Source organism: Neofelis nebulosa, chromosome 6 (assembly GCF_028018385.1).
Source record: "Neofelis nebulosa isolate mNeoNeb1 chromosome 6, mNeoNeb1.pri, whole genome shotgun sequence".
NCBI classification, from domain to species: Eukaryota; Metazoa; Chordata; class Mammalia; order Carnivora; family Felidae; genus Neofelis; species Neofelis nebulosa.
Window position 1 is genome coordinate 134,034,068 of NC_080787.1, and position 25,825 is coordinate 134,059,892.

The 25,825-nt window shown below is 35.9% G+C and overlaps 1 protein-coding gene across 7 annotated transcripts in view; it reads left to right on the forward strand.

Moving 5' to 3' along the window:
* Positions 1-25,825, forward strand: part of UTRN (utrophin) — a 514,842-nt gene that overhangs the window by 271,646 nt on the left and 217,371 nt on the right. For 6 of the 7 annotated variants that reach the window (XM_058736181.1, XM_058736184.1, XM_058736182.1 and 3 more), the window contains exon 50: positions 4,775-4,964. In XM_058736181.1, coding sequence (XP_058592164.1) covers positions 4,775-4,964 — 190 coding nt within the window. Of the gene's footprint in view, positions 1-4,774; positions 4,965-8,985; positions 11,212-25,825 lie in introns of those variants that run through there. The other variant, XM_058736185.1, reaches the window with a different exon arrangement.

Here is a 25,825-nt window from a genome sequence, read left to right on the forward strand (position 1 = left end):
TATACCATTATCTTCCAATACATCAATATTAGATATTGTCTGTTGATATCCTGTTCTGGTAAATACATAGGGCATAGCTTTCTCATGCCACTGTTCTCTTCCCTTCCTCATCATTGAATTTTTTTTTCACTTTATTTTTATTGTGGTAAAATATGCATAACATAAAATTTACCATCTTAACTATTTTTAAGTCTATAGTTCAGTGGTATTAAATATTCATGCCGTTGTGCAGCCATCCCCACCGACCATGCCCATAACTCTTTTCATCTTGCAGAGTGAAAACTCTGTGTTCATTAAACGATAACTCCCCATTCTTTCTTTCTCCCATTCCTGGCAACCACCATTTTACTCCCTGTTTGGATTTGACTACTCTAAGTACCTCATGTAAGTGAAATTATACAGTGTCTGTGTTTTTTTTGACTAACTTATTTTGCTTAGTATAATGTGCTGAAGGTTCATTCATGTTGTAGCATATGTCAGAATTTCTTTCCTTTTTAGGGCTTAATAATGTTTCCTTGTATGTATAGATCACATTTTACTTATCCATACATCAGTTGATGGACACTTGGGTTGCTTCCACATTTTACTTATTGTGAATTATGCTGCTGTGAACATGGGGGGGCAAATGTTTTCAAGATGCTGCTTTAAATTCTTTTGGGTGTATCCACAAAAGCAGAATTGATAGATCATATGTTAATTCTATTTTTAATTTGTTGAGGAATCACCATACTGTTTTCCACAGTGGCTATATCATCTCATTGCTGAATTTTTATTTTTATTCTTAATTTTTTTTTAAATTTTTTAAATGTTTATTTATTTTAAGAGAGAGAAAGAGAAAGAGAGAACACCCAAGTGGGGAAGAGGCAGAGAGAGAGGGAGCGAGAATCCCAAGCAGGCTGTGCACTGTCAGTGCAGATCCCGATGTGGGGCTTGAACCCATGAACTGTGAGATTGTGACCTGAGCCAAAACCAAGAGTCAGTTGCTTAACAGACTGAGCCACCCAAAGGCCCCTTAATGCTGAAGTTTTAGATAAACAGTTATTCTGTGTTGATACTGTTATGTGTGTCTAAACATCATCAACAGCCAAGCACTGAAGTTTATTATAATTTTGCTGCTTGTTTTTTTCATCTGAAGTTAATAATTGCCTTGCTTTTATGTACTTAGGTTCCTTTGTACCTATTACTAATTCTTCCCACATTTGTCAATGACCTGACAGTATAATTTCTCACAAAGTCGATCATAGTAAGCAGTCTATTACTTCTAATATTTTTACTTAGAGACATTTCTTCTGTAGACATACTTTCTGGGCCATAATCCTGAGGATTTTCTGTGCTTTTCTCCTAGTTTGGAATCCCTGTTTCATGGATCTAATGTGGGTTTGTCTTTTTTTGTGTGTGTGTGCATGTTTTTCTTTTCTCTTTTGGGTTATTTCCTTGTTTTGTCCGAATGTATCCTTTGTTAGTTTCATCTAGTTAAAACAAAAAAACATAGCCCTCATCTGACCCAATTCATTGGCTGTCTCTTTTGAGATCTCTTCTCACCATTAGCGTGAAGGCCTGTTTGCTTCTCCCTCTCTTGGCTCCCCTGTTTTTTTGCTTCATATATATATATTTTTTCCTGGTTTACAATCTTGATTGTCCTTTTCCTGCAAATACTTATTATAATACTGTTACAAGGACTCTGAGAAATATGGAGATATACAAGAGTCCTTCTGCCCATAGTGAGTCTACAGAACAGGAGGACAGAAAACAAATACATGTAATACAAAGTAAAATTTAAGTGTGTAACAAGGTCACAATCCAAGAGCTTTTCCAGGATCCATGTTTTTTAAAGCTTTTTTTTTTTTTTTTTTTTTTTTTTTTTTTCCCGAGAGAGCTGCATTAGCAGGGGAGAGGGGGTGGGTGTGGGAGGGGGAGGGAAGAAAAAGAGAGAGAGAGGTTGAGAGAGGGAGAGAGAATGTCTTAAACAGGCTCCACACTGAGCACACAGTTCATGGAGCTCAGTCCCACAATCCTGGACATGACCTGAGTTGAAATCAAGAGGCTGACACTCAACCGACTGAGCTACCCAGGTGCCCCCATGTGATTACTTTCTGGATAAAGAGGAGCAGTGACCTTTTATGAACTTAAAGCAAGGAAATCTAATTGGGCTGGGATGTTCTGAAGAAGGTGGTCCTTACCCCTGGAAGAATTGGCAGGATTTTGATAAGTGGAGGTGGTTAGAAGGACATTTTTATGTGGATATGAAGTTTTTGGGTGGACACAGTATTAAGAATATCCTAGAACAATAGGAGCATACCATGTTGATCTGAAGAGAGTTTTGGAGAGAACTAGGGAATAAGTTAGAAAAGTGAATTCGTGACAGATTGTGGAGGACATTGAGTTTCAGGAAAAGCAATTTGGGTTTATTCTAGGCAACCAAACACTACTGGAGACTGTTTAGTAGGTAAATGCTCAGATGAGGTTGATGACTTTCTAGAATGGCTTATGAATGGGAACATAAAGCTTTTGTGCCTGGCTTTTTTGACTTAGCAAAATGCATTTGAGATTCCATCCATGTTGTTGCATCTGTCAGTTTATTGTTGAGTAGTATTCCATTGTATGCATACACCATATCTATTTACCACCTGAGGATATTTGGGTGATTACCTGTTCGGGGCCATTATGAATAAAGCTGCCTCAAAGATTTGGATGTGGATTTTGTGTGAATATATGTTTTCATTTCTTTTGAGTAAATACTTGGGCGTAGGATTGCTAGATTGCTCTTGAGTACATGGTTAACTTTATTAAAAGTTTTTCGATGGTGGTACCATTTTGCACTCCCATTTGCAATGTATGAGTGTGGCAGTTATTCTACATTTTCCCCAGTACTTGGTATAATAATTTTCTAAAGCCATTCTAATGTCTCATTGTGGCTTGAATTTACATTTCTCTGATGAGTACTGATGATGAGTATGTGCTTATTTACCATCCGTGTATCTTCTATGATGGCCTGTTTAAATCTTTTACCCATTCATTTAAGAATTTGTTTATTGATGTGTGAAGATTGATGTTCATTGTAAAATCCAAGACTACAGAAAAGTACAAACAGGAAAGTGAACCACCTTAAATCCCAGCACCTAGAAATAACTGTTTTAATATTAACATCACAGGCATTTATCCTTTTATCTAAATATACAGACAGTCCTGTGTATAAGACAGATGGATGGATGCATGATGTATGGATAAATGAGTGGATGGGGTAGAAAATATATATAAATATAAATGAGATTATATTACACATACTGATTTTTTTATTGTTATATAGTTCACATACCATGAAATTAACTCTTTTAAAGTGTACAACTCAGTGATTTTTAGCATATTCACCATGTTGTGCAACCACAACAATACTCTTAATTTCAGAACATTTTATCACCCCAAAGAGAAACACAATACCCATTAGCAGTCAATCCACATTGCCTTCTTCTCCAGTCCTAGGCAACAACTAATCTCTCTTCATTCTGTGTGGATTTACCTCTTTTGGAAATTTCATATAAACATGAATGGAATCACACAATATGTAGCCTCTTATGTCTGGCTTCTTCCACTTGCCATACTTTCAAGGTTGATACATGTTAGAGTGTGTATCAGTATTTCACTCCTTTCTATGGTTGAGTATACTACATGTATACTACATTTTATCTATCCATTTCTCTATTGATAGACATTTGGGTTGATTCTACCATTTGGCTATCAGAAATAATGATGCTATATGAAAATTTGTGTGCAAGTGTAGATATATGTCTTCAGTTCCCTTGGGTTTAAACACTTAGGGTGTAATTGTTAGTATCCACTTTTAGCATTGGTTTGTTTTTTTTTTTTTCTCATTATGGAGCTTTGAGGCATAAAAAGTTTTAAAGGTTGAATATACAGGAATGTATATCTCTTAAATGTTTACATTTATTTATTTTGAAAGAGAGAGAGAGAATGCATGAGTGGTCACAAGTGAGAGGGGCAGAGAGAAAGAGGGAGAAAGAGAGAATCCCAAGCAGGCTCCACGCTGTCAGTGCAGAGCCTGATGCAAGGCTAAGTCTCATGAACCGTGAGATCATGACCTGAGATGAAATCAAGAGTCGGATGCTTAACCAACTGAGCCACATAGTTGCCCAGGAATGTATCTGTCTTAAATCATGCAACTCCATGATAGTTCTATGTATTAGTTTTGACTTTGGTTTAATGAAGGGTTTATAGAAGCTTGATTTTCCAATGTTTCCCAAATGTAATATTATTAAATCAGTTTAAAGAACCAATTTGTATTGATTTGAGTTGTTTTAAAATATGTAAAGTATGTAAAGTAAGCCCTTAAAATTATTTTCATTTTTGTCATATTTCTTCAGATTTTACTGCTTCCTAGAATTCATTTAGTCACTTGTTGCATGAATATTTATTGATACTTCCTTTGAGTGTTAGGCATTATGCTAAGGTATTGAAATAAAATATCAGGGAATAACTTAATATACAATTAGGAGTTGTAAAATGGAGTCATGATTATTTTATGATATGGGTGTTATTTTGTTCATATTTATATGTCTCTCTCCCTGTTCTCACTATTCACATCACTCCTCTCATTCAGAATTATTCAAGATACACAGGTCAATAAATGTCCCAGTTACATTAGGCACTTAAATAATAAAGGTTCCTCGGAGGCTGTTAATGTGTTTTTCGGGGTTGCACGGTCCGGACTGTCACACCGGAAGTCATGGAAACGTGTGTGTCGTGTTGTTACTTGCAGCGTTGGCGACAGACAGAACGCCTTGGAAGCTGAACTGAGGACAGTGCAGGCCTCTCGTAGGGATCTGGAGAACTTCCTGAAGTGGATACAAGAAGCAGAGACCACAGTGAACGTGCTTGCAGATGCCTCTCAGCGGGAGAATGCTCTTCAGGACAGCGGCTTGGCCAGGGAGCTCGCACAGCAGATGCAGGCAAGTGCACGGGACACTGCACCCAGTGTTTTTATTTTTACTGCGCTCTTTTGATGCAGCTGCATGCAAATTTATTACCATTAAAAGGTGAGGTTGTTACCTAATTCTGTTAGGAGATCCATGCTCCCCTGTGAATAATTGGTTTCTGGAAATAAGATCTATAAAATACTTTTACTTAATAATAGAGGAAAACCCCGTTTTATGGAAGTAATAATTGTTTATTTACACTAACAGACTCAGAGCTGTTCTGTTTTTGTCATTTTAAGCCCTATTACACTTAGCCTTATTGAATCCTAAATTAAAAGGGCACTTCCTTTTAATATGAAGTTGTTTCTTTCTCCATTTATTATAAAGTACTTAATATAAAAGCTGCAAAGGCTCTGTGGCTTAATTTACAACTACGAACATTAGGCTTAAGAACATTATTACTTTTATGTCATTAGCTCTATACTATGATTGTATATGGAGTCTGAGGTTCAACTATCTCTCCTCTACGAAACATGCTAACACAAAATTTTTCCTTTACAAAAGTTTATGAGAAATGTCACGTAGCACATCTGTATCTTTTCTCTGCCCTCAAGTAGAACTGCTTCAGTGCCCTTGAATTTACCATCTTTGTATAGAATGACCTAATCCGGCCAATCACAGGCCTTCTCATTTAGGACTTGGTGTGAAAACCTATTTTAATGGAGAAGCCTGCTTGTCTACCAGTTTCACATCTGCATATTTCTTTATGTCTTGTCAGTCTCACGTCATTCTGACAGTTATTATTTCTGATATGCTTGTGAACTCATGACTCGGTGCCATCTGAGGCATGTCCGTCCTGTCCCGGCTGATCACTTGGCTCCTCAAGGGCAGACATTATGTGACTCCATATGGTTGCCTACCTAGTGTCATACGTGTACATTCTAGGTAAATACTGACCACTTCCTGTGGACCCTAACTTCACCATTATGAAATTCAGTGTGATGATCTTTTTGAGTCTTTTCTTAGAATTCTTTTCCCTTGAAATATCAGAATGTTCACAAATATATGAATCTGGTTAACGGGTACAGTAGCTTTCTGGGAATTGTTCTTATTCTTTTTTTTTTTTTTTTTTAAACATTTATTTATTTTTGAGACAGAGAGAGAGAGAAAGCATGAACAGGGGAGGGTCAGAGAAAGAGGGAGACACAGAATCTGAAACAGGCTCCAGGCTCTGAGCTGTCAGCACAGAGCCTGATGCGGGGCTCGAACCCACGGACCGCGAGATCATGACCTGAGCTGAAGTTGGACGCTTAACCGACTGAGCCACCCAGGCCCCCCATAATTGTTCTTATTCTTACAAATTTTCTCTACATTTGAAATTATTTTCACTAAAAAGTTATAAATTATTTTTTTAAAAGGACCTTTCAGGAATAGACTTCTTTGTAACTTGTTCCCATGTGTAAAGACTATTAGGGTATTTTAATGGTGGAGTCCTCAAGATTAATTTAATGAAAATCCATGTTTAATTACATTACTTCTTACTTTTTATTCATTGCATAATACACTTGTGACTTGGTAATGAGGGTGACTGAGCAACTATCGAGGTTAAATATGTCCTTTTGTCTTCCCGTCTAGAATCTGAGGAAAACACTATACATGTTATTTGATAAAATATTTAGCTATCATCTCTTTTTCAGGGGGTTAGAGAGGGCTCTAACTGTAGGCAGATGCTAGAATATATTATTTTTTATGATTTAAACAACTGGAAGCCAGACTTATAAATGCTCACGGATGCTTACTTTACGTAATGGTGTTAAATTCAAAAGACACCAGGCTGTGCATTTGAGGCTGCAACAGTGTATAGACAATGAGTGAAGGAAGCTTGACATGAACCTTGATGATAAAGATCAGCAAAACAGACCTATTTTAAAGGTTGATAATGTCTTCTGGCACATTTTATCTTGGGATATATTTTTACCATAGCCAAAATTCTTCTCAATACTTAACGAATACTCAAAACTGAGGAAATAAATGTAAATGAAGATGCTTAAAATCTTTCCAAATAAAAATAACTAAGCCTAAGATTGCTTGTCTTCTGGCAACCAGCATCAAGAAAGAAAGCTTGCTGACTGAAATTATGGCATGTATAGTAAATGTCTCTCGAAAATAATTTAATGTTGTTGAAATTTAATGTTGTGACTCCTAAGAAGTATTAAAGAGGGGCATTTATTAAGAGCCTGTTACAGTGTCTTTGTTTGTCTAAGGATAAACACATGTATTTGTTTTTGTTTAGGGTATTTCCCATGATAGTAATTTGCATGATTTTTCACTGCCTTGCTCCTTTTAAAAAGGAGCATTTTATTTTATTTTATTTTTTAAAAATATTGTCTTCTGTGTATTTATTTATTTTTGAGAGAGAGAGCAAGAGCACAAATAGAGGAGGGGCAGAGAGAGAGAGAGAGAGAGAGAGAGAGAGAGAGAGAGAGACAGAATCTGAAGCAGGCTCCAGGCTCTGAGCTATCAGCTTAGAGCCTGATGCAGGGCTCGAACTCACAAATCCTGAGATCATGACCTGAACTGAAGTCAGATGCTCAACCGACTGAGCCGCCCAGGTGCCCCAAAATGATCTTCATTTTAAAACATCCTCTCTATTTTATTAAAAAAATGCTATGGCTTTATTTTTGGCACCTTATAAGTAGATGCATGTAGAGACTTAGTACCTTTTGCTTAGTATTCCTGAGATGAGAGAACTTAAATTATCCTGTGACTTTTTGTGCTGGTGACTCGTCCTTTTGTGGGAGTGAATAGAGAATGAAAATGCAAACTTTTTTGGGAAGGAAAAGATGTTTGTTGAAGAAAATAAATGTACAAACAAAACTGCCTGAAATTATAAAATGCATTTTCTGGTGGCATGGTGGTGGTGGGGGTGGGTGGGGGGTTTAGGGGTGTGCTAAAAAAGGTGGAATTAGGGCCTTGGCGTTTGTGTGTCCTGTGCACAAGGGGTGTATGTAGAACTGCTTACATGTCACACTCGCTGTTTGTACCTGCTCCATGTCTCATGACAGCTGGATACAGAGATATAGGAGTATTTCATGAAGATGAAGAAGCTTATTCCGTATTCATCTTAAGGTAATTTTGGGTGAATTTTGATAAACGATAGTTTAGAAGCACAATGGAAGATGAAGATTCATTTCTGGGAGTATCCTATGATACATGCCATTTCTGTTAAGGATGGATGACCATTTGGATTTATGTATTTATGTTTCATTGCCTGACTGCAAGGCAGTAAGGCTTTACTCCTCAGCAGAGCTGGCAAGAGAAAACCCAGTCCTTTGGAGAGAGAAGCTCCGAGTTTCTGAGTGGTTCAGGTCACAGAGGGTCTTGTTCGACTTGCCGAGTTTTTTATATCGTAACCCAGTGGCAACAGGGAGAAGTCATTGAAGAGTGTTGTTGAGCAAGAGGGTGATGCAAGGGGATTTGTGTTTTATAGGACTCTAGCTGATGGCATTGCGAGGAATGGGTTTGAAGTGGGCAAGATTAATAGCAGTGCATGAGGTCTGGTAAGATAGTCTTGCAGCCATCTGGTGAGAGGTGATTATGACCAGAAATGAGGCAATCACAGGGGGAATAGACCTAATGTCTTGATAGTATGGCAGAGAGGGAGAAGATTGCCAGGTGGGATTAGAGCCTGAGATGAGGAATAGAAGGAAAGAACAAGTCAGGGCAACGGTGCAAGTTGGTGTGGAGTGTGAAGGAATGATACGTTTCATTTGGACTATGTTGAAATAAGGTTTGTGAGTAACATCCAGGAGGAGATGCCCCAGTATGCAGCAGTCACTGTGTTTCTATATTTAGGTGAAGGAATTTGGCTAAAGTGCAGAAACTTCCTCCCCCCCCCCCCCCCCCCCCCCCCGCTTTGGAATGAAAGCCTACTATTGGCTTCCCTATCAGTTTATCTGTTCGTTCAAATGCATTTATTCTGAATTTTCCTGTCTACATTCTAGGATATTATTATCATTTTAATTATATTTCAAAATATAAGCTTTACATTTTGGCAGTAACCAATTAATAGAGCTAATCTGATTCTTTCCTGGAGAAAATCCTGCTGCCCTGCTGCCTTTCTGGGTTGTTCTTACAATAAGTAGGTAGCTGTTTTTGCTGTCGCACAAGATGTGTTTTTGGGTTATTATATTTTCATCTCCTGTGTTCTCTTTCAGCCTAATTTTCATCCTCTCACTCGATAGGTGCAGACTTTGATGATTTAGATTGTTGCCGATCTTCCCTGGTACCCAGCTCCATACCCAGCATTGTGTTTGGGGGGGCGGGGGTGGTATACCTCTGTTGTGCAAACTTTATCTGCTGGTTCAGGGACAGGAATTACAACGTCATATATTTTTTTGATAGCAGCTTTATGACTTATAATTCCACGTTTCACACAATCCATCCATTTAATGTGTACAGGTCAGTTGTTTTTAAGTGCGAAAGGTATGTAACAATCACTACAATCAGACAGAACATTTTCCTCATCCCAAAAAGAAATCACATGCCTCTTAGCTATCTATCCCCCATTACCAACCCTCTAACCCCCTACCCCTAAATAATCACAAATCTACTTTCTGGTTCTGTATATTTGTATGATAACTTAATATTTTTAATTACGTCATTAATTGACTGCCTCTTCCGATTTTGGCTTTGTAGAGATATTTTGATGTTGTTAGCCTATCCAGAGGGAGGCAGTAGAGGTTCTCAGTATAGACCTGCAGGGAAAAAAATACACAAGCAGAAGCAGAAAAATACACAAAAACACTGCTTGATAAACACAACAACTCTGTAAGACCCAATATAGGACTTTCAATCATGCTATAACATGAAGGGCTGAGAAAGCAGACAAAGTAAAAGAAGAGAAACAAATACTTTCAACACTGTATTTCTTTTAAAGAACCGTGACAACATTAGAGAAATAGCAGCCTTACCTGGGTTATTAGTTTGAGCAGGACACTGATAATGAGAAACGTCTGTCTTCTATTTCTGGCTGTGCCCCTTGACCCAGTCATTTAATCATTCTGGGTGATTTTGCTCATTTCCTAAGGCTACTTTACCCCAATTGATATTTGTAATGGTATCCAAGCTGCAGTGGAAAACACATCTCCCATATACACATACATATAAAACCCCCAAATTCTGTCCTGCGTCTTTATATCATATAATCATGTTTTATATTTCTTACTCATAAAATTAAAACAGCTTTATGGCAAATAAAATGAGATCACGAAGATGCTGTCTAAGGGGAAACGTGGTAATTTAGAATGTTAGCAGTCAGTTACAGACTTTTTAAAAATTTTATTAACTTTACTGTTTAATTAGAGAAGTCCTAACCTAACATTAGAAATTCAGTTTCTAGTGGCTTTTCTCCTAGGCAAGCATCAGAGAGCCCACGGACGACACTGCTTTTAGGGTGCTCTAGGTAAAGCCACATACCCCCCCTCCCCACAGGCATTTTTTGTTTCGTTTTGTTTTAGATGATCTTGTTCTGAGACCTGTCTGGAGGTGATTTATAGCACTTAATGTATGGGCTGCTATCATTAGAGTCAGGTACGTTTCTGCTCTTCTCAAGATTTATAACAATGTCTATTCAGTCATCCCACAGAGCACGGCCCGAGCTGCATTCAGTCGGGGAGTGAACGCATCTCTCAGAGTGAGTGAATGAATGCCACTCCATCTCTTAATATAAACTAGCTTCAAGGCATGCACCGTGGTGATGTGTTGAATCTCCGTTCCCAGGAGATGTCTGCTATGTATCTGCAGCTTTAATGTTTCACTTAATATCCTTTTTGGCTACACAGCCAGAGCGCACTCCTCTCCAGCAGCAGGCAGCGTTTGGCTCAACAACTTGCTCATTGTCTGGCCATGCCGAGCTGAGCAAGTACCGGCTGTGAGCATCTGCTGGGGGGCTTTCTTTGTGGCGTTTGTATGTGTTTTTTAAATTGAGAAGAAGTTGAAGGAATACCAGCCTCCTTTTGCCTAGCATCTAAACCCCTGTATCTTTCAAATGCATTCCTGGAAACGAGCATGCTCAGAGAACTGGCAAATCATTGTCCAGTGACCGGGAGGAAATGATCATTGCTCTTCATTTATAATGCAAATTCTGAGGTGTCTCCAGAAGTGTGGTAAACTTAAAATGATGGCTGTGGTGAGAACATCTCTGCAGAAAGTTGTGGTTTTGTTACATCGTTTACAAAGGATGGCAGTTTCTTCTCCTCGGTATCAGAAGCTCTGTAAGGTAACTGAGTGATTGAAAATGAGGATCTCGGGTGTCTGACAATTCTACTGTTTCTCAGGCTCTAAAAACTAACCTTTCAGCGTTCTTAGCAAGGAAAGATTCCTTTTCTTAGTGACGGATTGTAAGAGCTGTTAAAGTGAGTTGCTTCATTAAATTTTGTTTAGGAATCTAAAACAAGTATTGTTTCAGTGCATATTTTATTTTGCATTAGACGAAAACCTATCTTCTGAGAAGGGCTGATAAACTGTTTGGAGAAAATATGGCAAAACTACATTCATTAAGACCTGTTACCTCCGTGATACTTTGTAGGGTCTTAATATTGCATGTTATATTAATTTTATGTAAATTTTAGTAAATGTAAAAGAACAGTTTAAAATAATCTTTCAGTAGATTACTTAAAAACTATCTATCCCTTTAGAGCTAATTGTTTTTTTCAATTAAAAAAAAATAAAGCACATTTTAGAAACTCCTAGACTGAATCTCATCGTAAAATATCCCCTATACTCTTGAATCTTCATATGCTATAGTTAAACTTGAAGAACTTAATTTTATTTGAACAGGTGGATTAAGTACACTTTCAGGAGGCAACTTGTTTGACAGTTGCAAATTTCAAATACTACGTCATCCTAATCATAAACCATTGAATGAGCTCCTGTATTAAAAAAAAAAAGTTAGCTCTTCTATTTTTCATCATCGTTTTGTTTGATTTATACCAGGTTCATAGTGCCTCATTACTTTTGTCAAAAACTCGAGCAGTTTGATCAAAAGGAAGGAATTCTACCAGGAATGTAAAGCAATTTATTATAGCACCGCAGCATCACATTCTTCCTTCACATCATGCTCTCAGTACCATTCTCAAGAATATCTTGTTGCCCTGTTAGCTGCCCAAACTCATTTGGAACTGGAACAACTGTCTCTAGGGCAATATTAATTTTCTCATGTTACAAAATAGGACATGTCCAGGCACCTAAACCGCATATTATGTAGTAGTGCATTGGAGGCAGGAGGAGTAGTATTGTATTAACTTTGTCATATATTTTTACCTTTTGCAGTTTGGTCAATTAAACGTATTTCTTTCCAGAAACTTTTTTTTTTTTTAAGTTTTAGGGGACGGATGAGTAGTGTGGCATTCTTTACAGAAATACTTCCAAATGTGTTCTTTGCATTAGGTTAATTAAAATGTAATGTAACTTAATAATTAATTTAGTTACTAAAACCCTTAAATTAATTATTTCAATGTGTTGTGTTTTGGTTGACTTTAGATAATAAGTTTATTCTGGTATAAACACGTTATGTATTTCAGGGACAGGCAGTTTTGATAACAATAAAAACTCATTCACTAATGCACGTTACTTTACCTCTTTAACTACAAGTGTGAATATATAAAGCATTCTTTTTGTATTAGCTAGGTTATTTTTCTGATCCATTTGTATGCACACTTTCACAAAATCAAATACTTTTCTCAAGTCATGTGATCCAAGTATTTAGTCTGAGGCAGGAAACAGTAGAAGTTCAGATACTAGAGAAAGTTACTTAGTTTCATAATTATACCCCAAATATGCACAAATTCAACTACTGAAGTCATTGGGTAAGTTATTCCCATGAGAAGTATGCTTTGGATAGATTTCTTGAGACTCATAATTTCCTAAAGGAAACGTTAAAATTTAAATGTTGAGAATGAATGCTACTTTTGCTTTTAGAAAATTAAAACTTGTGTTATTTGCAGTTGGAATGTTATCTTCCACATTTCTTTCCTCAGATGCAGAATTAACAACTGCCCAGATAATGAAATGAGAAATATGCAATTCCAGTAGTCTCCAGCAGGTGTCAATAGAAGGCAGTGATATATGAGATTTTGGCTAAGGAACTGAAGTCCAGAATAGGAAATGGCCAAATTGCTATGCAAAAACCAGATAGTAACAGATATTATTTATTTGCTTGGTTATGTTTTGAAAATTGATCTTAGTTACTGAGCTGTATTAACTTACATGGTATAAATGAAAGCCTTAGTTGCAGAACTAAATATTTAACAGTTGCTATCTCACATATTGACATAGGTATCTATTTATAGAAAATGAAAACACATAATTGTATTATAATTATCAGTAGTCTGTATTACTTCAGTGTTTAAACAAGTTTGGTATTTATTTGCTTTAAGACACTTTAAATTCTTTCCCCCTTAAATTGTCCATGTTATAATGACTGTCTCTCCCTATACCTCCTACATTGGCTAAATTTAGTTTCTTAGAAAGGAAATGCTGTAAGTTTTCAATGTTTCTTCATAAAAATATAGAGGTCTCTTGTAAATACATTTACAGACCAAAGTGAATGAGAAAAAAAATGTTGCATAATGTAAAGGAGATGTGACTCTTTTAAATTCATATTGGCAGTTTGAAATCCAGTGTCTGTTAATATTCTTATCCTCTTTTTTAGTCATTTTTAGGATCTCTCTTTTTACATATTATTCTCTGTGATACCATGTCTTTGCTTATTTTCAAACTTCTTCTGAGTGTTAGAAAATAGTTCATGTGTTACACATTTGGAAATTTGTGTTGAATATTCTCATTTTATGTGTTTTCCTGTATGTTTTAAAGGGGGGGAAATCATAGAAGGAGGTACCTGGAATTCATGGCTGTTGGAGTTAAAATGTGCTTTTCCTCCTCTCCACCTATTTACACATTCACTTGTATTTTTGCCTTTGAAAATATTTCTTCCTTATGATACATCCCATAAAATTTGGTCAGGAAACTGAAACAGAAGTGTTGTTTATTTGGAGATATAATTAGCAGCAATGAAATTGCCCTGATGACCTAAAACCACCTCATGTTGGATGCTAATTTTTCCAGATTTGGTTTTGATTGCTTAGTTCCTTTAAAATATTAATAGAGCACAGCAAAAATAGAACTGAATGCAGGTGATTAAAAAATAAAATCGACTTTAATTTGTTTTCCTTGTTATCTGATTATTTGAGGAAATTTTATTATTAAATCTTTGTATTAAAGCTGAATTTATGTTGAGTTGGAAAGGAATTTTGTAAGTCCTGTTTTCTTTCTTACTGCCAACTTTCGTAAAATATTTATTAATTGCAGGCATGGTGAAATCAGCTTTTTTTTTTTTTTTGTAAAGCAGATTGAGATATGAACCATTATAGAAAAATGAGGAAAAAAATTAGTGTTATAAACTGAATTCCTCATGACTTAAGCATTAAAAAATTTTTGATTTAAGTATTATAAGTTCTATTTGCCTGCATATGTATATAAATCAGTTTGGCTTATATGGCTTTAATCATCTGCAAACCTTTTTGATCATGTAGTCCTATCAGTAAAAACATTTTAAACATATATACATACACACACACACACACACACACACACATAAATATATATTCATTTAAAAAGTTATACACATATGCCATGGGAAAATCACATATTAAATATTAGTAGAGCATAATTTTGTTCTTACTTTCCACTGTTCTCTTCTTGAACCCCAGTTGGTTGTCCTTTTCTCTCTCATACACACACCATTTTGGTGACTGTTGATTTTGTGAAACTGGCTATTCGTAGCCTTGCCTTTTGGGGCACTCAGGCTTTCGTGATGGTGCTGATCTTCAAGTCCTCCCTAAGAAACCATGTCTTCTATGGTTTCAGAGCAGCTGTCGATGAGTACTCTGAAAACTAGAGTCCAGAAGATCTTGCCCAGCAAATCTAGATTGACCAGTGAGGTCTACAGAGGTTTGCTCTGTGTATGTGTGTTTGCATGTAGACAACATGGAACTATGTGGAGGGTTACACTGTCACCAGGCAAGGATGTATGACCACAAAGGCGCATAGTCTATGAACAGTTTCAGATTCACTGACCAAGTACATCTACATACCATTTTCATCTACATATGTGGCTTCCCTTTATTTAGAGATAGTTAAGATTGAGTATGTGTTTTTAAGAAGATGTGGAATGGAATGGTGTCTTTTCAAATCATTTGCACCCCACATAGTTAAATTTTATGTTTTTTATTCCCAAACATTTCCCCACCTTTATTATTCTTTTTCCAGGTGGGAAACTACTATTCTTGAGCACTCAAATATTCATTTGTTTTAGGGTGATGGTGCTCTTAGTCTGTCCTGATCTGAATGTTGAGATGTAGGTATTGTAAGGTCAGCTTTCAGTCTCCATAATCAAATCATACACATGATCATTTGGATCATAGTAGAGGTCGCAGTAATGGTTTCTAGCCTGAAGGTAAAACTCTAGTTGATCAGATGAGCATTGGCTCTTCTTGGTTTAATGAGAAATTCTCGGTTTGGTTACTTCAGAAAATTTATGAAGGCTGAAGCTTAGTGGGGGGAAATGCCATACATGGAAGGATTTGCCTACATCTAACCTGTCACTGTTGATGCATTAGGCATGTTGCCTCATAGCTGTATGGACCCTGGGCAGATTACTTCCCTTACTCTCTGTGTATTTATGCACTCTTTCAGGAGGCTGAGATTATAGATGAAAGTGAGGTGGCTCTATGCAGACAATACTTACATCTCTGTGTGTCATCAGATATTTTCCTCTGGCTTCCAAAAGCAGCAGCATGATTTTTGGATGATTCTCTGATCTCTGTGTTGCCATAGCTCCCCAAGTCAAGGTGTATATCAAAATCATTTAAAAATACCATTATCTAACATTTTGTTAATCAGAAACTCATGTATAAATGAGTACTTTTAGGTAGGAATGGTATAATTAGGTATGATGTAATGCTTTGTCAATTAACTAAAATATAATTAGAACCACTCTATAAAATTGTATTTCAAATAGTTCCTTAATAACCAAGGTATCAAGGTATCATTATTTGTGTAAGTCTAGATCTGTGATCTATAAATCAAGGATAAAGTCATTCTGACAGAGTTGGACTAGCATTATGGATATGGACAAACTTCTCCTTTATTTTTAGAGTAGCATTTGATAATTGTGACTAAAATGTTGATGATGTACCTTTACCTAGGGGTAAAGTTTATTAAATTTCAAGGGGAAATTTCTAAGCTGAATGTACTGCTGGATTTTAAAGTTACAGACATTATCTACTCCCTCTTACTAGTGACTCTGATCACTGCCAGCTTCTCTTGGTATATTTGGTAGTTTATTTTTAGCTCTCTAAAATAAGCAATTAGTAGAACTCTTACCATAGAGATAGAAGAATATAGAAAATTTCATGCCATGGTAGCTTTCTCAGTTTCACAAAGTTTATTCATTCCTGGGAAAGGTAAATGAGTCCCAAATAATTGAAATTGGAAAGCATATGAAGTGCATCAGAGGGTTTCTTTTCATTTTTATTCTTCTAGTTCAGTTCTATGGAATTGTAGAAGATTAATTTATAACAAAGCTCACTTATAAAAGCAGACAGAGCCTTTTAATGCTCAATAAATACTAGGCTGATATGAAAGTATGGCTTGATAAAGGTTAAGCAAGAATTTTGGAAAAGCATCAAATGGAAGAAGGTGTTGTACTGTTTTCACAATAGACCATTGCTTTTGCTTTAAGAAAATTGAAAGGAAAATGGTCAAATAGAGCAATAAAATAACTGCCAGCTTTCATGACTGAAAAAAGTCTTGTTACTACTGATATAATTTCTTTTCATTTTTAAAATGTTTGAGTTTACAGTGTGTTTTCTCCTATTTCTTCATTAATATGTATGGTATTAATCAATAATTATATTATTATTTATCCTTAAGAGATAGGTAGGAAGGAAATAATCATTTTTTTCACACTTAACTAATGGTGAAATGGGATTTGTAAATTGACAGGTCAAGGAACCTGTCAATAATTGCTCAGCTACTGTGTAGCACAACCTGAACTGAACGTAGGTTGTTTGAATCTAGTGTCTCTTTACGCTTAATTGCAGATAGTCTTAGGGATTATACTGGGCTAAAATGAGCAATGCACTATAGAAGGCATAGAAAGAGAAATCACATTAACGAAGTAGTAGATACTGTTTTATTTTACATTATCTTCCTATGCATTTCGTTTTCTAAAGAAATGTAGCTTACAGTATCCTTTAAGATGTGAAGAGATGTTGGAAACTGAGTCAACTATTTCATTCTACAGATGATGAGACAGATCACCTGTAATGGATATTTTATTGCTGCTAGTCTTGCGAGGTGGAGATATACTTGTTTTCTCCTAGAAGTTTAAACCTAATGAAATATGCTCTTTTCAAAACTACTTTGATACTTGAGTTCTGGCTATATAACTTTAAAAGAGCAAAGATTTTGTTTTAGTTTAAACTTATACATTGGATAATACTCTTTTAATGGGCTTATTTTACAGTTTTATAAAAAAGATGGATTGGTTTATTTTAATGCAAATTAATAGTTGGTTCTGGTTTTTGACTCATAATTTAGTTTGGTATGAGTCTCAATACACCAGTATTGAATTATGTATTCGCTGAAACTAATTCTCTATACTCAAATGTAGTTTTTATCATTATATTTAAAAACACATAACGACTCCTTAAAAGAATAAATTGAATACAGTCAACTAATTTTCCAGACTGTGTCTTTTCTAATAAGAAATTTATGTTGTGTTTGTTTTTTTTTTTTTCAATTCAACTCAAAGATCAGTACTGGATGGCTGCCCTGTGCCAAGGTATATGTTAAGTAGCATAAGCATAAAATGCAATATTACATTTTTCATGTAAAGTAAGGAAGTACAAGTAACTTGTTTAGAAGAATTTAAATGGTTAATAGTATTCATGCCAGTCTAGAGTTAGACTGTGTGTATTCGAATAATCCTGGCCTTACCACTTACCAGTGATGTGACCTTGGGCAAATCATTTAACATCTCTGTGTCTCAGCTTCCTTTCAGAAAATGGTGTTGGAATTTGTTTCTCTCACACTCTCAGCCTTTCTCCCCTCTCTGTCAAGGGGTTGTTGTGAGAATTGAAACAGTTAATATTTATAAAATGGTTAAACAGAGCCTGGCACATAATAAATGGCATATATGTTGGTTACTCTTGTTACAGAGTGTGTTATTATCACTGTTATCGTGAGTATGTTGTATGTTGATCAAAAGAGATGGCCCATGTGATGTGCCTACCATAGGGCCTTCAACCTAGAGATTCTCTAATGTCTCGTGGGTGTGGGGGTATTGCCATCATTCTTATTATTTTTATCCCTAAAGGAACCCTTAGATTTTAACAGGGGGTTCACATTGCAATGGCTCAGGGAACTTTTCCTAAAGATTCATGCCACTCTGGGTCTGAGATGCAACTCCCGCCATCCCTGCTTTTAACAATGGAGGAAGAAGAAAAAGTCTTTGAAGTTTTTTCATTTGCTATGTCCTCTGTTTGAGACTCAGCTTGAATAAGTGCAAGTAAAAGCTTCCCTTGACCACTGAGCTTATGACAGAAGCTCTTGTAGGATGAGTATTCCTCAGTCTAGGAGGGGAGGGGCTCCTCTAGATTGTTGATTAGGCTCCTGATAGCACTTAAGGATCTAGGTAAGCCACAGCAAAACTGATGTAATCATCATTTATGTGAAACATCACATTTGGAGGAAGTTCTGTTCCATTACCAGAAACTGAACAGAGCAAAGGAGTTATCTTTACTATGACCGACACAGGAGGAAAAACCAACACATTTGCTTAGAAGAGAATGGAAAGAAACGCGGACCCTCTTCAATGTGTTCTCATCACTTTTAAGAATTATGGTTTATGGTGCCATCACATTTGAATCTAAGTTCACCCTGGAAACATTTGAATTACTGTTATTAGTATAGGCATACTATTAATTATAGCCTTTCATGGAAAGCTCTTAACATTTGGCTCAAAAATGATACAGAATTAGTTGTTTTACTTTTTCTCAGGGCACACTTTGCAAGAGTTTAAAAACATAAATGAAGAGAAAACTTTTTTTTCTCGAAAACATTATCTGACACTATATGTTCTCCAGATTCAGAATTTTGAAAAGACCAAGGTCTGTGTGCACATACCGAGTAAGAGCTCCCACAGGATCGGCATCCCTCAGCCAGGATGGTTGTGATATGGACTCAACGGGAGTGTTGTTTCTGATTAGGGTTGTTTTTTTAATAACCTTTTCAGCTTTACGTATGATGAATGTTTTTCCATGTCATTAAACATTTTTTATATTGTGATTTTTTAATACTGTAAATTCTGTTGAATGGCTGCAGGATAATTTATTTAAGTGATCAACAATGATTAGATAAGTAGGTTATTACCAGTGTTCTCATGATAACTAATTCTGTGATGAACATCCTTACATACCATTGAGTACATCCTGATTATTTCCAGGATGTACTTTTAGAATAGAATAACCGGACCAAATTAACATTTAATGACATTAGTTTATATTTTGCCAAATTTTTCTCTTTAGAGATATTACCTGTTTTCATGTCCATTAGCAGCTTAACTGCCTAATTTCCTGTACCCTCTCAGAAAACAGGCGATATAGATTAAAAGAAATTGTTGGATGAAAAATGTAGCCATGTTGTATAATATAAACTAAAATCTAGTGAGGTTAACTGATTTACCTAAGTGTGGGACCAACTAGTCTATTCTAGAGGTGTCTGAATTCCAGATTCAGGGCTGTGAACCCAAACACTGTAATGTCTAAAACAGGATGTGACAAATACCATATTAATAAAGCTAACAGTTTTTTGAACACAGAAGGAAAAAAGTGAATTCTGATTTGAAAATGTCAGGGAAGTGTTTACAGAAAAGGTAGTCCTCATAAGGATCTTGAGGAGTAGATGGAATTGAACAGAGTAGAGCGTTCTGGGAGTAGACAAGTGGATGAGCAAACACACAAGGCACAAAAGTGTGCTCACTGTAGTCAGAGAACATAGGGTACTTTTTTTTTTTATCAGAAATGGCTATGAAATTCACCCACTGACATTTTCATCTCCATAAAAAATGATTCTTTTGGTTGCCAGCTACATATGCCAGATTGACTTGATTGTTTCCATAATTTAGTCCAGTGTGAAAGGAAAAATATTTGTGAATACCGGAGATATTCAGACACAGCATTTCCAAAGGGGAATTCTAAAATGAGAAAGTGCATAATATTCATGTCTTTGAAATAATGTAGTTCTTCTGAGTGCCTCCTTTAAATGGAACAAGGCATTTTGATATGAGAGTGACAAAAACAGTTATACCTTTATTTTTTTTTTAATTTTTTTTTCAACCTTTTTTATTTTTATTTATTTTTGGGACAGAGAGAGACAGAGCATGAACGGGGGAGGGGCAGAGAGAGAGGGAGACACAGAATCGGAAACAGGCTCCAGGCTCCGAGCCATCGGCCCAGAGCCCGACGCGGGGCTCGAACTCACGGACCGCGAGATCGTGACCTGGCTGAAGTCGGACGCTTAACCGACTGCGCCATCCAGGCACCCCAAAAACAGTTATACCTTTAATTGTAACTCGGTTGATGAGAGAATGACGCAATATTTCAAGCAAAAATAAAAAATAATTCACAGTGGAAATCAGTCTACCCACTATTAAATTACAGATTTGTAGAACTTGAGAGTTTATAAAAATTGGAACTATTTGACCAGTTTCCTCATCTTACGTATGAGGAAACAAAGCCTAAACATTTATGTGGTCTTCACTCTTAATACGCTTTGCTATATTACTTTATGCTGCCCAAGATCACACAGCCAAGTGATTCTTGGCTACATATTTAAGTTTCCAGGAGATTACTCTCATGTCCATTACATTTTATGTGTGCTTATTTTAATAGAATGTATATTTAACTTTGCCTAGTATTATAATTTTCTGTTTATTTCTGTTTCTCCTTCTGAATTGTCAGTTTCTTGAATTTGGGACCATATCTTATTTTAGAAGAGTTTTAGGAACACAGCACGTATTTTCAAATGATGAATAAATCACCCAAATCCTAATTTTTTCTTAGATTTACATTGTTGTTGTAATATAGTAGACTCCATGTTTTTCTTTTTAAAGAATTTCATTGAGATGAGATTCATATACAGTACAATAATTTTAAAGTGTACGCTTCACCATTTTTTACCACATTCACAAAATTGTGCAACCATTACCACAGTTAAATTTTAGAACGCACCCCCTCCACCAAAGAATCCATGAGCAGTCTCTCCTCATTTTTCTCCATTCCGCTCTCCCAGCCTTAAGCAACCGCTGATCTATTTTGTTTTGTTTTGTTTTCCTTCTTTTTAACATGAGACTGGGAGTAGGTTTGAAACCTTAGGTGTTAGTTAAAAGGGTTGGAAAAATAATCCTAATTTACCATGATACATTTACTACTTTATCTTATAGAATTTGATAGTTTTTGAGTTTTAATTATTAATAATAATAGGATAGCTTTTGTTAAATGATTTGTAAACCTTATAGCACTATAAAATATGTTTTTTAGTTTTCATATTAATTATTTAGGGTACTGTAAAAATATATTGATATGGGAAAATGCTGAATTCAGAATCCCAAGACCTAGGTTTGATGACCTTGCTGTTTGATCTTTTGTAACGTTCAAGTGATATATAAGTCCTCAGTTTCTTCCTATAGACTGTGGAGATAATATGCATTCTGTTTAATTCAGAAAGGTTATAGGACTGGTAAGTTAATGTTCATGAATTTGCTATAAGGGCTAGAGTATTACTAAAATTAAAATATTAAATTTTCTATGATTTCTTTTTCTACAAACCAGCCAACCAACAAAAACAATGACAGTATTTACCCACGTGTACTTTTACCTTGGCTTACTGCTGGAATAATTTTTGAAATTTGTGAAAGAACATACTAACTTAAAGCTTCTATTTATCTCAACTCAGGCGGCAGAATGGTGAATACCAACCACCTCTTGTCTTTCTGCAGTGCAGGGTCATTTCATTTTTCTTCTTTCCTACGGCACCAAGCCAGCTTCCATATTAAGGTACATTCTCTGCCAGCAAAATCATACTATTTCCAAACAACTTAAATTCACACTGAGGCTACGTGAAAGGGACCATGTCTTCAGAAAAGGACTAATGGCCCCCAAGGCAAGCAGTACCTCGTCAAAAGAAATATTCTGAAATTTCTAGGCAATCCAAAATTAGGGCAGCCATAATTTTTTTTTTAAACGTTTTTATTTATTTTTGAGACAGAGAGAGACAGAGCATGAACGGGGGAGGGTCACAGAGAGAGGGAGACACAGAATCTGAAACAGGCTCCAGGCTCTGAGCTGTCAGCACAGAGCCCGACGCGGGGCTCGAACTCACAGACTGTGAGATCATGACCTGAGCCGAAGTCAGACACTCAACCAACCAAGCCACCCAGGCACCCCATAATTTTTATAACCTATATATTATTTGTCTCAGATGCTGGTGGGCACGTATAAAACTTGGGAAGGCTTCAGGAAGATCTTTCTTGAATTTCAATGATAATTAAATATTCTGGTAATTCTCAGATGATTTTTGCATAATCTTTATTTTGAGAGTGAGGTTTTGATAGGTACTGAGTAACCTGAATTAATGACTGTAATGACTGAGCGCTGTTTTCATTAATTCTTGAAGCAAATCCTAGGTTGCTTCATTACATAGTCTGTCATTATGGAAGTTCCTTACATGGCGTGGTGGTAAAGAAAGGGAGACATTTGCTTTTTTTTGAAGTAATTGCATCTAATGGAAGTCTAATGACCTATTATGCTTATTTCTAAAAGCTGAGCAGCAAAGCTTGCTAGGAAGCTACTAAAGGATTTGAGAAATTATAATGTAAACCAGAATCTCAGGAAGTCGCATGTGGTTGAGGATCAGTACTTTATGACAATTAAATAATTTAGTAATTATCTTGTGCCAAATGTCATCCTTATTTTAAAAGCTGTAGTGGTTTCTAGAAATGCATCCATACCACAGAGAGCTGAGGTAGAGGGCTGCCTCTGTCCAGGTGTCTTGCACCTTTTACGTGTCTTAAGGTTTCTCTGAATTTAATATGCAGATTAAACAAGGCAGTGAGTGTACCTTGTTCTTGTGGGTACTTAAATCCTAGAACTTAATAACCGATGATGACTTTGGATATTTTCAAGTTTAATTTCCTTATTTTCTAAAGATGAGAAGACAGGCTTCCGCGGGGGGGTGGTTAATTGATCTGTTTTAGGACATATTAATGGTTAGTGGCAATGATTGAACTGCTTTGACAAGGATATATTCCATTTTTAGATTTTATGGGACAATATGATATAAATGTATTTTACAGGTATCTGAGATGGACTGTTGACACCAAATGAATAAAATAGTTGGTGTAGATGATTTACTTGGAGATGGGTCCTAAAAATAAATGAATAAAACATAGCTGTTTAGATAAAACATGTATGGTAACATCTTACAGTTGCTAAATTTGGTTATCAGTGTAATGCTGATTATTTTACTGTCTTTCAACTAATCTGTAGCCTTGAATATTTCCATGATAAAGTGTTTCAAAAGTAGCACCAACTCTATGATAATAGTTTGGAGAGATTACTGGAAGCTCGGCAAACTTAACTGTTGAGAATTATGAAGGAAATTTCCGTTGCCCTCCTTTGTATATTGTTCACATTTTTAAAACTTAAGACTCTGGCAAGTGCAGAATAATTTAAAAGTGTCTTGACTTAGCTGATAATAAATATTTACTGAGTCGGTAACTTTTCATTCTTTTAGCTCATTTAAATTTGAACAAGTCATTTAAAAATTTTCGTTTCTCCTTTACAAAAGCTGCACATGCCTACCACAAGGGTGTGACTTCCCAAAGCATGAACTATGTAGTATTGACACCCTCATTTAGTATAGTTTACTCATTCTTGTAGAGATCAGAAATAAAACTGCCTTTGTGAAGGCACTCAGTCCTTCAAATTAATGTTAAATTTTTATATTGATAAGGAAGTTTGGTTTGTACCCCTACTTAACAAGATTTTCCAAGTCCTGCCTGGAGCTGACAGCTTTTGTTCTGGCAGGCTTAGGGGTCCTTGACTATGATGTCTTTCCTTTGGGGTGTTGACGTAATGTCTTCATCTTTCACATTTGTCGAGGTTAGTAGAAATTTATCAAGACACAGTTCTTAAACTCCTTAAAGCCTGGGACTATCCTTGCCTCTAGGAAAGACAAAAAAACTTTGCCAAAGGAACAATCTACTCATAATAGGTTGTTACAAAAGCCACTATTACTGACATCTTTTTGTTTTGCTTTTCTCATTTCTTCTGAGTTGCAACATAAAGCTGCTGTTTTATTATTTGACTTAATCACATATGGTATGGTTGTTTCAGGACTCCTGCTGTTATTTTTAAGCTTTCTGTCTCTTACCTCTATATATATATATATATATATATATATATATATATATATATATATATGGAGAGAGAGGGAGAGAGAGAGGGAGAGAGAGGTATAAGGTATATATACATACATACATACATACACACAAAACACTTTCACTTTGCCAAATGAACTAAAATTTCTCATGTGGTGAAAGAATGGTGGAAACCATAATATCTGAAACCTGGAGTTTTCCTTATTTACTGAAAATTGTATGAAGCACATTTTATGCTGTTTTCCAAGAATGGATTGGAATGGCATTTTGGATTTAATTGGAATGAGACATAAGTAACTGAAAGAGTGTTTGAGAGATTTCAAAACGTATTTATTTGTTTATAATGCAGTTTGTGCTCCTGATTAATTGCTCTTGATTAACCTCCCTGCTATTTAAATTAAATCAAAATTAGCAAGTATTTATTGCAGTCTCTGAGAAACCTCATTCAAGGCTTAAAGCACCATAGAGAGCAGTAGAATGTTTCCTTTCATAAAAGCCAGAATGTGAAGACTAGGGACCCACCTGCCCATTTCTGGATATTTACCAGTTTAGGACAGGTGCGTGTCAGGAAATGGGCTGGTTGGTTAGGCTGGAAGAAAGTGAGGAAAGGTACGTGTTTAAATATTTCTCCATGATACCATTTACATTGAAAAAATCTTTTGGGAGGGTAAACAAAGAATTAAGGTACTTCTGAATCAGTGTGGGGCAGTGGAGGGGTGCCCTGCAGAGGAAGTGAGAGATTTGCTTTCTGGACATGCCTTTTACTGTACTGAGTGAAATGGGTAGCTCACTGATCTTTGCTGAGCTTTGGGGTTTCACCTTGAAATTGGTATGAAAAATTGTTTTTTAGAAAAATCTATGGATTAATACTGTCAAGGAAGTGTGATGACAGATAGCTCTTACAGGCATCTGTAGCAAATCACTTTTAATTTCATTTGACAAATTAAAACAGATTTCATTGGTTTTACAAGTAGCACTTCACAGTTTTATTCCTGGATATATTAAAAAGGAAGTACTCCTTTTGTAAAATACAGAAGAAAAGGAAGAAGAAAATAAAACTTAATCATTAATTTTGCTACTCAGAAGGGAATATTACTGTCTTTTCCTACTTTGTGTGTCTCTTCCGTTCTTTTTGAATATATATCTGTATGGCGCATAGTCATACAAATTTGGAATCCTGTTTTGTAAGAGTACTTTTTGCCTTTAAGGATATTGCCGTTTTACTCCTCATTAAAAAAATCATGATATTTTGTGGCAAGTTAGGTATTCCATTGTATTTTGTGAACTGGACAAATTTTTTTTTTCTAATTTTGACCTTATAATGCTGCCA